The 16,963-nt window shown below is 36.8% G+C and overlaps 1 protein-coding gene across 1 annotated transcript in view; it reads right to left on the reverse strand.

Moving 5' to 3' along the window:
• Window positions 1–3,825: 3,825 nt before the first annotated feature.
• LOC130408327 (CD209 antigen-like) overlaps window positions 3,826–16,963 on the reverse strand; it is a 74,569-nt gene continuing 61,431 nt past the window's right edge. The window contains exon 6 of the mRNA XM_056732144.1: window positions 3,826–3,971. Coding sequence (XP_056588122.1) covers window positions 3,826–3,971 — 146 coding nt within the window. The remainder of the gene's footprint in view (window positions 3,972–16,963) is intronic.

The following is a 16,963-nucleotide window of genomic DNA, read 5'->3' on the forward strand; positions in this document are numbered from 1 at the left end:
ATGATCTGTAATGTGATAAAAGTTATAAGATGTTGTCAGCGAGAGTTGGATTAGAACCTCAGTCTCCAGTGCCAAAGCTATACAGACTTTACACCTGACACCACTGGAGTTGCTATTTGAAATCGCGTCATTCTTACACTTTTTCTATTCCAATCACATATTGGTGGGGGGAGCTAGTGCAAATTGTCCCTGCCAACAAGGCGGGCTATTTTATACTCCGTGTAAATAGACACTTCATTAAATAAAATTAAAGTTATAGAATTCAGCCTATGATAAAAGACTATGGCAAATCTAAACTGTGGTATAATAAAAATAGGCACTACAATTTGAGTTTCATTAATTTAGTTTTGCTCCCAGGCTCAATGAATTCCTGACTTAAAAAAGCACTTTATGTATGTGTGTGTATGTTTCTCATGCCCATTTATGTATATCACTGTGTGTATACTTGAGCCATTTAATTACATGCTGTGCCCGACTTTAGAGCCATGACTGATGGAAAACCATTATATTCCTGTTCATTAGGCCCAACCACGCTCTGCTCTCCTCCCAAAATCTATCACCATTTTCCCTCTCTCCGTCTCCCTCCCTTTTTTCTGACACACATGCACTCACAACCTCATTTTCTCTCTCTCTTCCACACACACTCCTACAAGCTCCACAGTGCTGATCGGGACTTTTAGTGCTAATCTGTAATGTGCCCCATATATTTAAAATTTCTGCTGAAGCAAGTGTCTCGGCCAATTTATGTAAGGCTGAGAAAAAATGTTTATATGCAAATGGGGGTAGGGGCTGCAAGGAAGTATTGTTGGCTGAAGAAGAGCATGCATATATCTGGAGTGATGTGCAAAGACTAAATCAAGTAGATGTGTGCCCATGCTAGTTCAATATTCAATTTCCATGTTACATTGTACAATAGGGTGTGCAGGAATGTGAAGAATTGTAATGTTCTGGTGAGCAAAAGCTTGAATGAATGAGTTTGAGTCAGAGAGGCATTTCTAAATTTTAGACATAAATGAATAAAATAATAAAATATGGCACCAAAGATGGCCATATGTCCATGAATTAGTGAGGCAGGACATGAGCTAATATAGATATAATTACACAGGTCAGTGAGTGAATGAATTTGCAAGTGCAGGGGTTTTTGAGCGAAAGAATAAATGAGGACGCGAACGAGCGCGCTAGGAAATAAGTCATGAAACGAGTAAATGAAATAAAGATGATCTTCCGACAGTAAAGTTTTAAACCATACAGAGTGAGTCAGAATGTTCCTGGACATGAGATTACTCTAGTTTCCTTGTACATACCCCAGTCTATCTGTTAATCTCCAGAGCGAAAACACAGTTTTGACACGATCAGAACTTTAACCAGATGCTGTGGCTGCGCTGTAGGCATTCTCATCCGCCCAGAAATGCTACGGCAGATGGCCACGTTCCCAGCCAGAGAGGACAAGCATCTGCAGACGTACGTAGAGACGAAGAACTAGGCATAGGAATAGTGTGCATTGGATGTGTACGGAGAAGTGTGATAAAATGCTGATCGTAAATGTAATTATTTGTCACATTGGTAAATAACCTTCACATTTAGCATGTGTTATGAAAAATCTAATTATTACTTATGATGATCAATATTTGGCAACAAGCCAGTGTGTGCTTAAAATTACCTTGAGCATATTTTTGCTTGATCTAACCCTTGCACATTATTTTTGTTGGTATAGACTAATGTAGTTAGGTTCGTTTAGTAATAATAAATAATATTTTCAACTCAAATAAAACCAGAGAATTTATGTTACATTTAGGGCTTTTTCAAAGCAACCTGGTTTATCTATTTTTCAGCGTATAAGCAGGACGTATATATATATTATTATAACTTTTATTTTTACAAGAATAAAATAACAGCCTCATGCAAAGCATTCTGTGAAGCACAATTAGAAAAAAACTGAGTTCCCAGAATGCTTTGTGTGATGCTGTTATTTAATAGTTTTTTTCTGTAAAGATAAAGACTTGTTAATGTTTAATGTTCAGTTATCTTTAAACAAACTGTTGCAAGTAAATAACTAATGTAAATCTAAATTTGTTACAGGCAAACTGCGGCCAGTTTTAGCATATTACTTTTACAGTGTAGGGACTGCCTTCAAGAACTGCCACCCATAGAAACAGCTAACACTAGTAGAAAGCTTGCTACAAAATCACGACCTCCAGCAAGGGCTGAATTTATGCTCTCGGAGCAGCTCAACAGAGGGTGAAAATGATGAGTTTTAAAGTTCACCATGTCTCAAATCCTTTAATTCACTTCACATTATATTTTAGCTGAGAACAATGTCACGGTTATAATGTTGTGGTAGGCACACTGGTATAGCTATGAAAACATCAATAAAAGGAGACAGAATGTATGTGTGTTTATTTTTCTGTATAAACAGAGCAGCATAGGAAAAACACAACAAATTTTTACCCCATGAAATCCTAATAAATCAATCTGTCAAGTGAGATTATTATTTTTTACCACTGTAATTCATCATTTTTTTATAAAACGCTGTGTTTAAACAGCAGTCAGACTAGTTCTAACTTCTACATATGTATAAAATGAACTTGCATTCGACCCCTTAGGCACTGTGTTTATGAGGAAAAATATTATTCAGTGAAGAAAAAATGTACAGTGTGATTTTTGTTTAATCTGCTATGGATAACAAAGACCGTTTTATTCCATTTTTTTTGCTTTGTTAGAGAAGAGCAGGGTATGATTGTGTGTATTATTTTATTATATACTAGTAAACAAATGTTTATTCTATTGCATTTTGCATGAACTGGGCGTACTTATGTGCGAGAGAGCACAAGAATACTTTTAAATGCTACAAAAATAAACGTGAAATTCTATTGTCGTTATTTCATCATTTGTTAACCCTTGATGTACTATATTTTTGCATTAATCCATGCTTTTAGCAACCTCTTGAGTTCTCGCTCTGTATAACAATCATTCCCTAATCAATACCAAGAAAACATCTTAACAAGCCGAGTATCCAAAACAGCTTTATGCTCTAGTGTCCGTGGGAACCGACAACTGACCTGATGTCATAGCACGCCTCTCTTCTGTTAGGTGCCATGGCAACCCAAAGGCTTTGAGGCTGATAATAGCTGATAGTGTTTCAGTGTTGCTGGCGATCAAGAGGGTCCCTTCATGCAGAGGGCTAAAGGAAAGGCAGGATAGCCATCCCTAAAGCTCTTCATCAAACACCGATGCTGCAGTGCAACATCAGACCATGGGGAGTGTGATTGGATAAGCTGGTACTTTGAATTAAGGAGAAAGCTGGAGATAATTGCAAAATGGACACATTTATTCGGCTAGGTTAGAATGGCAGGTGTCTGAATGCATTATTATAAAAAGATTTAGATTTTAGATACACAAATATTAACAGTAATATGCCTTGCTTATTATTCTAAATTGAGTGCAATAAGCGGAGAGGCTCTGGGCAGCCAGCACGTCGGCGGCTGTTTCTTTATGCATAAGCAGAAATCAAGCCAAACGCTGAAGCAACACGGTCTCGTTTACGCCGCTAAGCAGGGGGGCAGCGGATGACCGTGACGAGAACATGATGTAAGTTTGTATGTCTGAACCCTTCATTCTCACACGGCCCATGCCAACACAGGTGCTGCCGTCAGAGTGCCAAGACTTTGGATAATTGGCAATTGAAAATCAGTCAAGATAAAGAAGGGAAATTGCAGGACACAAAAGAAAAAGAGGATGGAGAAATATGCGTAAACCCAGAAAAATCACTGATAATTTGCCTTTTATCAACTTCAATAAGAATTTAATTTCTTTGGCAGTGCCGGCTCATAAGAGAATGACGGTGGAAATGGTGCTGCGGATCTGTGGAGAATAATTGGCTTTTAGCTGTGGAGGCAGAAGGGGGGTGGTGGGGGGCAATAGAGAGCTTGGCTCCTGTACAGCTGTGGCGCAGAGCCTGCAATGTGCTTGTGCTGATGACAGGGAGAAATAATTATGAACGCAAGAGCCAAGAATCTAAACTGTAAATATAAAATTTTGTGGGGTTTTTGCTATCAGTGCGTTTGTTTCTTTTTCAAAATGTACTGAATTATTATGTTCATTTTTTGTATTTATATAATACAAAAGTCCTGTTTGTTTTGCATCATTTAACAATCATGATATAGTATTTAAATGTGTTAAATATAAATATTCCAGCCCTTATTGCTCAGAGGTTGCTCTTTCATAGCTCAGGAGATCAGAGGAGGTTGTTTAATATAACTACATATGTAACCTCATGTTATTCTCTTAAAATTCTCTAAACATGTCAGAAAAATAAAAACAGAAACATACCAGTACAGGGCTATAGATGGTTTCAATGGTAACAACATGGCCCAAAACTTAACTTACGGTAGAACTCCGCAAAGAATCAATAACAATGAAATTTGATATAAATGATATATAAATTGTTATATTGTATATACCGATAAACAACCAGAGACCGGAAGTTAACTTTTGGCCAGGTGCATGCATCCGATAAAAACGTCTTTAGAATAAATGTAGTTTGCATAGATAAAATAATCTATAAATGCAAAATAATGGAATTTACAGAGTTCATATTTTTAATCATTTTGACTTCACAGCAGATCTGAGCGTGGTTGTTCTAAAACATGATGCAGACATTTCTGTCCTACAAAGGCAAAGTAACTACACAAACACTGAAACTGAGAAAAATGCCATTAAAGTTTTCACACCAGCCAGTCATTGCAGCCAGTTACTGCAATTTTGACACTCTTGTTTCTCTGAAACAGTACAAAATTGAACTAGGAGACTGGTCACAAAACAGAACAGATGTCACAAAGCCCATTTCAAGCCTCATCTCAATTTTGACCAAATGTCTGCTTTCCCTTTGTTGTGCAGATTTGTGATATTTCTATCTTTCATAATAAATATTCTGTATGCAGGAGACTCATTTACTCTCCACGTCATTAATGTGTAGAAAAAATCAATGAAATACTAAACAATATTTCATTTGTAATCTGTGATATTTTTAGCTAAGTTGTGACAGAGAACTATATTCTTCACGAATATAAATGTTTTTAAATTAACATAGACTCTAAAATGTAAATGTCTGCAGCTTAAGCTCAGTGGCACAGCTTGCACCTGGCAAAGCTGAAAACCTTGTTTATATTCATCAGGTTCTCAGTTGCACTATTTTTCGAATTGACAGACAGCAATGCAGAGAAAATATGAGCTGAAGCCGCAAGAAGTGGCAGTGAGACGTAATGTGTCAAAACTTAAGACTACCGTGTGTGCAAGTGTCTCAACCCAGCATTATAGACTAAAGATGCTAACTTCATCATTTGACTAAATTACATTGTAATTTACACACATTAAAATCATATTTAATGCTACACTACACACATATTAACAAGCAGCAGAAGAACCTAACTTACTTTTATAAGCATTGTGCAAATGTTTTTATGCAATGTGCAAAAGGTAGTGGACAACACTTAAATATAAATATGTCGTCATTTTGTAAATTTGATTGATTGAAAAAATGTCAAAATATGTTCAACTAAATCTACATTCTTGCATAATCATTGTATCCATACCGAAACTCTAGGAAGCTTTCCTGTACCTCAGTGGTAAGAGCATTGCATTAACAACGCAAGGTTGTGGGTTCGATCCCAGGGGATTGCAAATACCTATGTAAAATGTATATGATAAAGCAATGTAAGTCGCTTTGGATAAAAGCGTCTGCCGAATGCATACATGTAAATGTAAGCTGGAGGCTCTCTACAAAAGATGTTTGATTCTCTGGTTGCTTGCATGCAGGGAGGTCCAGTTAAATATTTACAATAGCTGAATGTGAGTGTACTATCCAGAGCTTTCTCTTGTCCCCAGAACTCCTGGCATATGCTACTGTTGGCATTCAACCGCAACCACCCAGTACTTCCTTTGTGAGAGTTTTCCTCAACCCCTTTGACCCACAACCTCAAGTGTTTCACAAGCCACACTAAAAAATGCCCTCTCTTCTGGCTGAATTCCCACACAGAGCTCTTGCTGTCACAAACATCCCGTTGCCAGCAACAGAACTCTAGAATGTCAGAATGATAAACATGGGCTCTTTGCTTCTGGGAAGCCTCTTCCTCGTTGGCTCCGACGTGTGAAGGCTCTGGTATGAAAGTCTACATTGGTCAGTTGTGTAAAGAAAAGAAAATAGTAAAGAAAAAGGCAGATGATTGTACTTGAATAAGTATGACCTTAAAATATTTTGCTATTTTGTCTAATACTGGTATTTTGAACAAGAAAATAAAGAGATCCTATTTGAAGTACCATTTCAATTGCAGGCGAATGCTTTTCTATTACATTTATTCATCATTGTTAGTTATTTGGGTGTTTCATGAATCATCTTCAATTTCACTTCCAAGTTCAATAAGGCCTATCTATATGTGAACATGGCATTGTCTCTGGATGTACAGACAATTAAAGTAAAGGCTCCCTTACATTAGAAAATTATGTTCAGATCGATTATGTGCAGCAGAAAACAGAAAATTATGCCGTATATAAATAGAGGCACCCATTTATCCATTCAGTAAGCACAAAGTAGCATATTAATCATTTCTCAGATTCATCCTCCTTTTGCTGAATTAAAACAAACCCATTAACGAGGATTAACTGCTATGAATGGAAATATTTGGGAGCATTCCCAAAACGCTCTAATTCTCCCTCCTCCTGTTGAGTGGAATCGCTGAAGAACTGGCTGCCGAGTTTCTAAAGAGAAAGCAAATAGATTGACACTGAATCGCATTTAACTTCAAACGTGTGCCATTCTCATTTCTGCGTTTCAGTCTCAATAACCTCAGAGGCATGTCTTTTGATCGTTGTTTCTCGCTGTTCTGCCTTCTTTGTTCCTAGTTTCACCAGTTTCTTCTTCATCATATTCAAACATCATATTATTGACTAATTATTAGCTGTCAGGATTCTGTTTTTCAACCCTTGCTAGCCATCACACTCCAAAAGCCATCCCTCCAGCCCAAGCTCATCTTCCTCTTCTTACATGTTACAAAAGACTAATTACAGCCTAGAGGACAATCTTTTCCCGAACATGACCTCGTTGCTTTAACCTTCAGGGGAGTGGATGAGAAAAGACAGTGCTAAAAAAAGAGAGAAAATAGAGTTATGAGATGTGTTACTCACTGGCTGGTCTATTTGGCATGACTTAAATATGTGCTTTGGAAGTGTCTGCCCTGAATATGTACATAGACACGTTGACTTTGGTGATCTTCAGAACAGTTCACCCACAATTGAAAATTCTGTCATCATTTACTCACCCTCTTGTCATTTCAAACCTGTTTGGCTTTCATTCTTCTACAGAACACAAAAGAAGATATTTTGAAGAATGTTGGAACAACGGCTGAACCAATTCACCGTCTATTGTATGGACACAAAGCCAATGGGAATTGTTTGGTTACCAACATTCGGTAAAATATTTTTTTTTCGTTCTGTAGAAAAATGAAAGCCATACAGGTTTGAAATGACAAGAGGGTGAGTAAATGATGACAGAATTTTCATTTTTGGGGGAAGTATCTCAAGTGTAATGAATTGACCATGCGGATCAATTATTCATAATATAATAATAACACTTTTGTTCAAATTAACTTTCATTACACACTAGCCAGTGTACAGTAAGTCGACCCTCAATGTTTTGAGTGATCGAGTTGTTGTAGTCTGTGATAAAGTGCACCTATGTTAGGTGGCCGAGCGGAAAGCAAAGCTGCGTGATTCAGGCATGTGGCAGGAGCACACAAGTCTTATAAAGTACAGGTGAATATAAAAGTAACCAAGCAGCAAGCGGAGCACCACATGAGCGAACACAATCACAGACAGAAAGAGAGGGAGAACGGTAAAGACATCTCTTGCTCTCCCCCTGCCCTCCTTTCCCATGAGCACTTTGGCGCAAAAATGGCAAATGATCACGCTCCTGTGAGCACCATCTGCCACCACATCCACTTAAAGATTTGCTCTCCTTCGCTCACTCTCGCTCGCTTGTTCCATTTGTCTCATTTCCTCTCTATCTCATCCTTTTTGTTACAGTTTTTAAACCGTCTGCTTTTTCCTGTTCGTCTCCCAGTTACAAAACTATTTTGACTCCTTGTATTTAATAATGTATTTCCTTGGTTTGAGTGCATGTGTTTTAGATTCCCTATCCACTAGAATAGCACCGTTCATATCTTTTTTCCTTAAAAATAAATAAAAAAACACAAGCACAATAGACTTTGTTCCAAATAAGTGCAACTTAAAAAACAATGATTTTCACAGACTAGGAGGCACCCAGGGAATTTTCTGTAATTCCCTAGATAGATAGCAAACAACAAACAAACCGCCACATCTGAGCCAGGCCTCCATATTCACCAAACCTTATGTCTTTGAGTAATTACAAGTTTGTGCGAAAGTATACGGCTTGAGCGTTCAACTTCATTTTGGCTAGAGATGCTGTGGCTGAACTTGTTAATCTAGTTGCTGCTTGGTGCATCTCTCAACCAGGCTTGGCATCGCACCTCGCTGGCTCAAATCCGTTGGCTTAGTTGTTACAGATCGGTTTTCACTTGCAGTATCAGAGTCCAAACACTGGGAGCATATGACAAATGAGCCACATATACACATGTCAGTGATCAGTGAAATTACTGATTCGCAATATGAAAAAGAATATGTTTCTCTAGGATCAATACATTATGTATTTTATAGTAAAAATACAGAAGAGTAGAATTAAAATAGATATGTTTGAAAAGCTGTATTTTCTTAGATGCTAGAGGAAATTAAACAGATGTTGTGTTACTCACAGTTCACAGAGAGAAAGCTGAGACCGATGACCAGTGATGTATAAATCATGCTGCCCAAAAACACAAACACACACAGGGAACATGTCAAGAACTTGCGTACCGTGAGCAATTTTGCGTTTAGTGAAGCCTATTGGCTATATTTCAAGCTATTGCATTAGAAATGTAACATTTGTATTCAGCAGGCAGTATCATGATGTAACACAAGCTTCTGAAAGTTTTATAAGCATACAAATTCTTCTTTTGGTTTTGGAAAAGCTAAGACAAATACATTTACAGTAATTGGCCAACCAACAAAAGTAGTTTCAGTAAGCCATTGGTTTGGACTATATCGAAGGGGTTGAATTTTTTTTTTTTTGGAAAGTACAGATCGAACATTGATTTCAATCGAGCTCTTCAAGTTAGACACAACAAACCAGTTTCTAGAAACAGCTATATCAGATGGAGCAGATGTACAAACATAAACAAACAAATACACCTTAGATAAAAATGGTTTGTTTACAAATAACATATGTGTAAATGTATTAAAAATGTATTTGCTATAACTTAAATAACAACTGTTCATTAAGGAACTTTAATTCCAGAAAGCGATATTGTCTCTTGCCTTCAAATTTAATCTAATTCTTACTTCTTTACATCTTCAGTTTATGCAGGCCTAAACACACAACACACCTAAGCACCTGTAAGATAAGTGTATACAATTACTCCCTATTAAAGAAACTTTCAACATCATGGATTTGCATCAGGTAAAAGGATTCCCAGCCATTACAAACAGCTTTAAAGCATGAAAAGAGAATATTTCTAAAGATGCAATAACCAGTGCAATGCAGAATATAATGTACTTTCCTCACAGGCACACCAGACATGTGGGTGTATCTGGACTCAGTTCGGATCATTATTAGAGCTGGCTGAAATGATGATAATACAAGGGGTTTCCCCAGAGACACTTCTGCAAAGAGACCATGGTGATGAAGAGACCCTCCATTGTGAGGAGCCATCGGGATGGGCAGCAGAGCAGATCAGTACAGGTTTTGCTGAGCTGCTGACTTAGTGTTTTTGTCATCATGTGCACAAGACTGCCAGAGCCGCTTAACATCTTCAGCTTTGTCCAGAGATCTTAAACTGATGGTAAAGGAGGTCTGCTTGCCCACAGGCACATCTCATAAGGACTCTCTCTTTCTGATACAAAACAAACTTGTAATCCTATTGTCAGACACAAATGAAAAAGCTTAGGTAAAATTACACTCCTAAATTCAGTTTTTTCTGAATTTATAATTTATAGTTATTTTATAATCTATTTATAAGTATAGGTAGAGTAATAGTTTTTGTTTCATTCTGTGTACTAGTGACAACATTTCTCCCAAAATCGCATTCATTTTCAGAAAACTGAAACAGTATAAAACTGTTAGAATAACAAAAGATGCAATGTTTGCGGATCTTTAATACTGCAAAGGGAAAACTCCATATTGATATTAACACAACATATTGTTTTCACATGGATTTTGGAAATTGTTAAACGATACAATTTTTAAATTAAAGGCCTGACTTTTTTACAACTTTCATGGGTCTTTGAATTCTTTTATTTTTTTACATTGCTGTTAAATGACTTTATGTCATACCTGTGTTTTGTTTTCGAGTCTGAAATGGCCACAATACATGCAGATATGTTGAAGTGGTCTTATCTCTTTCCGCATTTATATTTTCTTTCATTTCTCATTCCCTTTCTTTTCCTCACTCCTCTTTCTTTGCCTTACTTCCTTAACCAATTTTACAGCCGTCTCAATTCCCAATGATCCTCTGCCACAAACAGACAAATCTTTATTAGGTTTCACCTGCTTGTCTTCATACTGTGCTATGATTACAGCTGAAGTCCTGAGGAGGACACTGCCCTGTGCTCAGATTGATTAGTAGGCCTGGCACCAGTCTGCTCATCATTGCTATAGCTGCAGTCTCAGCACTCTGTTCATTCTCCTGGGGTTCGACTGCTAACGGACAGTGCTTTAGTGAAGGCAAAGGGAGAGGTCATCACACACAGACACACTGATGTATACACACAAATGCCTTAACCCTTTCATATCTAGAGGTCACTACAGAGGATAGCTATTGCTGTGTATACAGGGTACCGTTGTGCATCTTTCTATATGCTGTGGTCTTGTGACAAGCTGTCAACTGTATGTGTAATTAGTTTTCCTCACCTCCTCACCCAGAGGAACTGGATGGCAAACAGGACGCCAGACTGGGACCATTGGAGGATAAATGTTCCTAAGTCCAGGAAGAGGCCTTGGTAACAGATATGAAGGCTGAACAGATCTAATATAAAGGATGTCTTAAGTGAAAAACAATATTTAAAAAAACTTCAAATCTCGTTTTCAATGCTGTAAGAACATTGAAAACGCATAGGAAAAAACATGACGTTGTCATATTATTCATGGAAGGACTTAATACACAACAAATAATAATTAAGAAACCATTTAAAAATTATTTTCAGTTTTTCTGAATTTACTGTTCACATGTTTCTATGTATGTGTTTAGGTTAAAAAATGTAGGTAATTATCTGTGAACTACCCTAGTAAAAATATTTATCTCAAATAAAAATATTGTTTCTATTTTTATTTTATTTGCAGAAAATAAAAACTGGGAAACCTTTCAACACAGCAGAAAAGATGCTCTGTATTTTTCAGACCTCAAATACTGCAAAGAAGATAAGTATATATTCACATTGAAGCAATACAGCAGAAATCTTTGTACTTTGTAAAGATTTTTTGGTCATTACCTTGATTTTTTATCACAGTCTTCATGTGTCCTGTCATGCTGATATTATCTTTCACATTGCTTTTGAATGACTTTGTCACTTCCGAGGTTTGATTTTGTTGAAATTTAAGAGACACTGGATTTAACTGACCACAATACATCCAGAAATGCTGATAAAATAAACATGGAATGTTTTTTAAATTTATTCTACGGATGTATATGATTATGACTTATTGTTTATCAATTATCTGTTCATATTTTCTACCATTTCTTGCTAATATACATCTAAATTTAAATGGTTTTCCATGTGTTATTGTGGTCATAATTTTAAATGTATAAATAAATAAATATAATTGTAACCGTATGAGATTTTAGCTGGTGTTACAGTTCGGACAAAACAAAATGATTATATAGTTACTTCCAATTTTTTGCTCTCTGTATGTATCATTTTACATGTTGTTCCTTTTTGTTCTTCCAAGTCAGTTTGACAAAACATGGTCACACGTTGCCTTCTTGCACCCCCTCTCCTCATTCTTATTTCCTCTAATGTGTAAATATTTGCACTCCTGGGGCCTCATTGATAAACTGTGATTTGAAAACAGATTTCATCGTAAAGCATGCATACGCAAAAATCCACAGCATCGTTCATATTTATAAAAATGGTCTTTGACGTGAAATAGTGCTTAGCGCCATGTCAGGGTCTAAGCAAACGTAAGGGAGATGTCTGACCTTGTCAGAGCTATTCTAAGCAACAGAACCTTACAAAACATCATTCAATATTCACCGTCTGTAATTTGTATTTCAAAACATTTTTCATAGGAGAGAAAATGGAAGAAAATGAAAGTATAAAAACTCTAATGAAAATGAATATGAATGATGTTGTCAAGCAAACAGCAGGCTGTAGTAATACTACTTGTTAGACCGCCAGAAACCTATAGGACATACTTCTAATGGAAAACTTGGATTGAAGCCCAGATAAATAACAGGTCAAAAAGAAACTCCTCTCTAGCGAGACCAAGGAGAAAGATGTTTGCCTCAGTTGAAGGTAGGTCAGATATAAACCTAAAAAGAAATGAAGGTATAAATTAATATTAGAAATAATTATGCTTAAGTATAATATGGCGAATTGCTACAATTACACAAAATATTTACGTATAAATTTTGATGTTGCAGTTGTGGCCCCTGATTTGTCAATTCTTGATTTTGTTCTTTCATAAAAAAGTTATTTCGCCATCACTATACTCACAATTATATATTTTTTACCTTATTGCTTAAATTTAACCCAAGCGGTTTAATGTCCAGTAAACATAGTACTAGTTTTGTGATGAGTAGTATTCTCTGCTCCTTCCGTCCGTTATATTTTCAAGTTGCCCTTTAGTTGTCACATCTGTTAGGGGACAGCCAATTGAGGAAATGTTACGAACAAAACATCTGCGCTTAAGGCACATGCCTGGCTTCACGTCTCGGGAAAAGGTAACTGCCTTCCTGCTTGCACTTTCTTGTTTTGCTTCTTTATTGAATCCCTTCGTATCTGAAACCTCTTAACCAGCTCTGTGAGTTGACAGCAGCCTTTTGGCAGCCTGCAGAGTTGCTAGATGTTCAACTTATTGGTCAGAGACAATAGTAGGGAACTGCAAAGCACTGCACATTTTCCTAATACCTTTTAAGTTGCCAAGTTTGCCTTATAAGTCAAATGAGAGAAGTCTGTGCTGTCAGTGACACTGTGAGAGATCTATAGTGGAAATACGACTGTGTTGAGCTGACTGAAATCATCAGAGAGTTGGAGGCTGGTGTGTGGTTTTGCGATCATTATAATTAGACTAGATTATTATAAGGGCCTTTGTGATTTTCCAGTAATCCGGTAAGCTTTTGTACCTATTTTTAAGCAGCCTGTTAAAGAGCCTCGAGCCCTCTTTAGGACCACTGCTTGACGAAACCTCTAGGGAATGTGAGGATGTCATGCCGCTCTAGGTCTGGCTGCCCAGGGCTAGCTAAAACTCATCAGTGATTCATCAGTGAAGAGATTAGTTCTTTATACTCTTATTTCAAGAGGTAAAGAATTAATTTTGGTATGTCGCTGAAAGTGGTTACTGCCTTTGTAAGTAAGTGGGCCAGTTAGGTAAGCTTCCGGTTGAAGAGATACTTCACCCAAAAATTTCAATTCTGTCAACATTTACTCCAGGGGCGTCGCTAGACCCTTATTACTGGGGCACGTACCCCAGATTAAATCTGCTGTGCCCTAGTATAAATTTCAAGTTTAAGTTTTAACAATTTAGTTTTTGTCAGTGTAATCCTTTACATTGCTATTTGTAACGTAGTAACCTACTTCACGATTGTAAAAGCGACGCAGTCGTTCATTTTAACCGGTATTAAAACACAAACCTGTGCTGTAATTTCACACAGAAATCCATGTCCGCACATATCTGTGTGTTTCCTTGCTACAACTACAGCACTTAGCTCTGCAGGGTGACGACACGCAACTGAGGTAGGCTATGAAAACATTACAAAACTAAAATAAGTTTCTCAATAATACCATTCATCTTATTTTGACTTGATCATTACTAGCCCCTGTGGACATCAGAATTTGCTTGTACAAAGCAGGGAAATGGAGGCAGAAAGGAGAGATGATGAGTTTGAGGGAGGTAAGACTTGAAAAACAAACTGTACATCCCCAGCCAGTCAGGTCCCAGATATTAGAGGAAAATGTCTTTGTCAAGTCTGTGACATTACATTGTTGCTTAGAAAAACATTTGTGTTCTGTACTTTCAGAAATTAAATTAATATTTGATTTACTAGCTCTGGTGTAGAACATTACATAAAAGTTTGCTGTAACTATGGCTGAGATAACTATTTGCTGTTAGGCAGTAAAGTTGAATGCAGTACAGTTGCTTCAAAAATTAACCAGCTTTGTTTGGACTTGGGTGTTAAACCAGAAAATGTTTTTTAAAGATAATAAAATGACTGGTTTCTTGGAATATTGTTTACTACACATTGTGTAATGTAGAATGTGCAAGAAACATTTCTCTCTGCTTTCATTATTTCCATGCCGTGTATGGAAACATGTTTCTAAAATTTGTTAAGTATGTTAAAGATACGTAAATATTTTTAAATACATAAATGTTCACCTTCCCTTCTATTGTTAAACTGTAGGAATAGTGGTTTAAGCAAGGGAAGTTTGTATAATGCATTGTGTCGCAAGTGATAGAAAAATCTTTCTGTCTAGCAACGCCTCTAATATAAGTTGTTCCAAATGTGTATACATTTCTTTGTTCTGATGACCACAGAGAAAGATATTTGGAAGAATGCTTATAACCAGACAGATTTCGCCCCCAATTGACAACCATAGTGGTGAAAATAACTTGATCCTTTTTTTTTCTGTTGAACACAAAAGACATTTTGAAGAATGTAGGACAGCAAACAGTTCTGGGGCACTTTTGACTACCATTGTTTTTTTTCATACTATAGCAGTCAACGGTGGGCAGAATCTGTTCTCTGTGTTCATCAGAACAATGGAATTTATACAGATTTGGAACAACTCGAAGGTAAATGATTTTTTTTTGGGTGAAGTATCCCTTTAAGCCCGCATCTCACTGTTTCCCAAAATAAGAGAAGGGGTTTGATGGAAAATTTGCTCACTTCACTGGGGCCTAAACATCCCTTTTGTGTCCACCTTTTGAACTTCAAAAGTGAGGTCCAGATTTGACTGATTATTCCGGGCTGTTTGGATACCGCATTTCATTGCAATTGCCCAGGGCGATATTCCTACATGCTCAGTGGGCTTACACTCACATGTGAATATATTGCAGTTGTCTCTTGGAGGTAAGTTATCATGAAGTCTTGAAACTGATCAAGAACTGAATGAAGTTGTTAACATATACAGTAGCACGAGACTTTTGCCCCCGAAGGCCTTTTGCCTAGAGGCACAGACAGAAACAGCTGGATGGGACCTCAGGCACTGAGACTAAATTGCAAGCTTATAGGCTTATCTGCTTAATTCAGAATAATTCTCAGGCAGATGTTTCTTCTCAGGGTTGGGACAGTGCTGCAAAGCTCATCTATCTCAATTAGTCTAGTCTCAACACGTGACCGAGCCGTAATGAGTTAGGCAAAAGTAATCAAACCCTACTAAACTGTGTGAACGTGAAATAGCACAGTCATAAATAAGGCTTAAGCAATCGCATCAAATCACTTTAGATTTTATGCATTTTGTTACCGCTGTGGTGCCAATCTTCTGGTGTCACTCATTATAGCTTTCATTTATAAATCAGATACATCAAGTTAATCCACCACTTAATTCTTAAGCATACTCATTTTTTGCTTAATAATTACAGACACACCACTTCACATTCTTGAGTCACCTCTGAGCTTCAATGGACAGTTTTACTCGATTTGATGAAGAACTTATTATAACTTTTATATATTGACTTTTTTTGGAAAACCACGGAGAGAATTGTCAAAATAAATAATGTTGCAGCCTTAAATTCGTAAGTACTGTATATACAATGTCAACTTACTTAAATTTTAATAATATTAAACAAACTTTTATATAACTGACTTAATATATTTATATACATATTTACATATAATAGGATTTCAGATTTCTCTGTATATATACTGTATATACATACAGACATTTATATTTTTTAATCCGTAGAAACCAAGTTTGCAAATTAGAGGGCTTAGTGTATAGCGCTTACATTGATGCTTAAAAGCAAAGCCTTTAAGAAATAAATCCAAGTTTGTCGTTGCAAATAATCACGTCTGAGTGAAGGGGAGCAGGGTAATCATTTTTTTGTTAAAGAACGGTGAGCTAGACATTCATCACACGCTGTCAAGCCGTAGCATGGGTAATAAACCCATCCGTGAAGCAGTAGCATACACACCCCTTTACACATTCTACACACTATCTCTAACAACAGGCCAACAGAAAACAGGCAAACATCTAGCTGTGTTTCAATATCCTAATACATTTAACAGAATTTAAAATATGAAAGCAGGAAGGCTGGGGCTTACCCATGTTTTTTATGAACGGGGCTGTAACGCTTTTTTACAATTCCAGAAAATGTTATTGAATAATATTTGAAAGAGAGGTAGATTATGCTATGACTATGTCTATGAAGAAGAAAGAAATGTTTCATTCAATGTGAACAGCAAACAATAGTTTTTTTACATGACTCAGGTCGTGTGTTAATGTAAAGGTATAAAAGAAGGCAAGTCATATTGCTAGAGGAAAAATTAGATGTTTGATAGTATATGATGTGAAAGAGGAGAGGCTGATGTGTACGGCTATGACTCACCTGTATGCATGCATGTGTATAGGATTCATCATGTGTGGATGTTTTTTTTTCCTTTAGGCAACAAGAATGTTCATGCCTTCCAAGCTAATGTTGTGA

The sequence above is a fragment of the Triplophysa dalaica genome, chromosome 1 (genome assembly GCF_015846415.1).
Source record: "Triplophysa dalaica isolate WHDGS20190420 chromosome 1, ASM1584641v1, whole genome shotgun sequence".
In the NCBI taxonomy this organism is placed as follows: domain Eukaryota; kingdom Metazoa; phylum Chordata; class Actinopteri; order Cypriniformes; family Nemacheilidae; genus Triplophysa; species Triplophysa dalaica.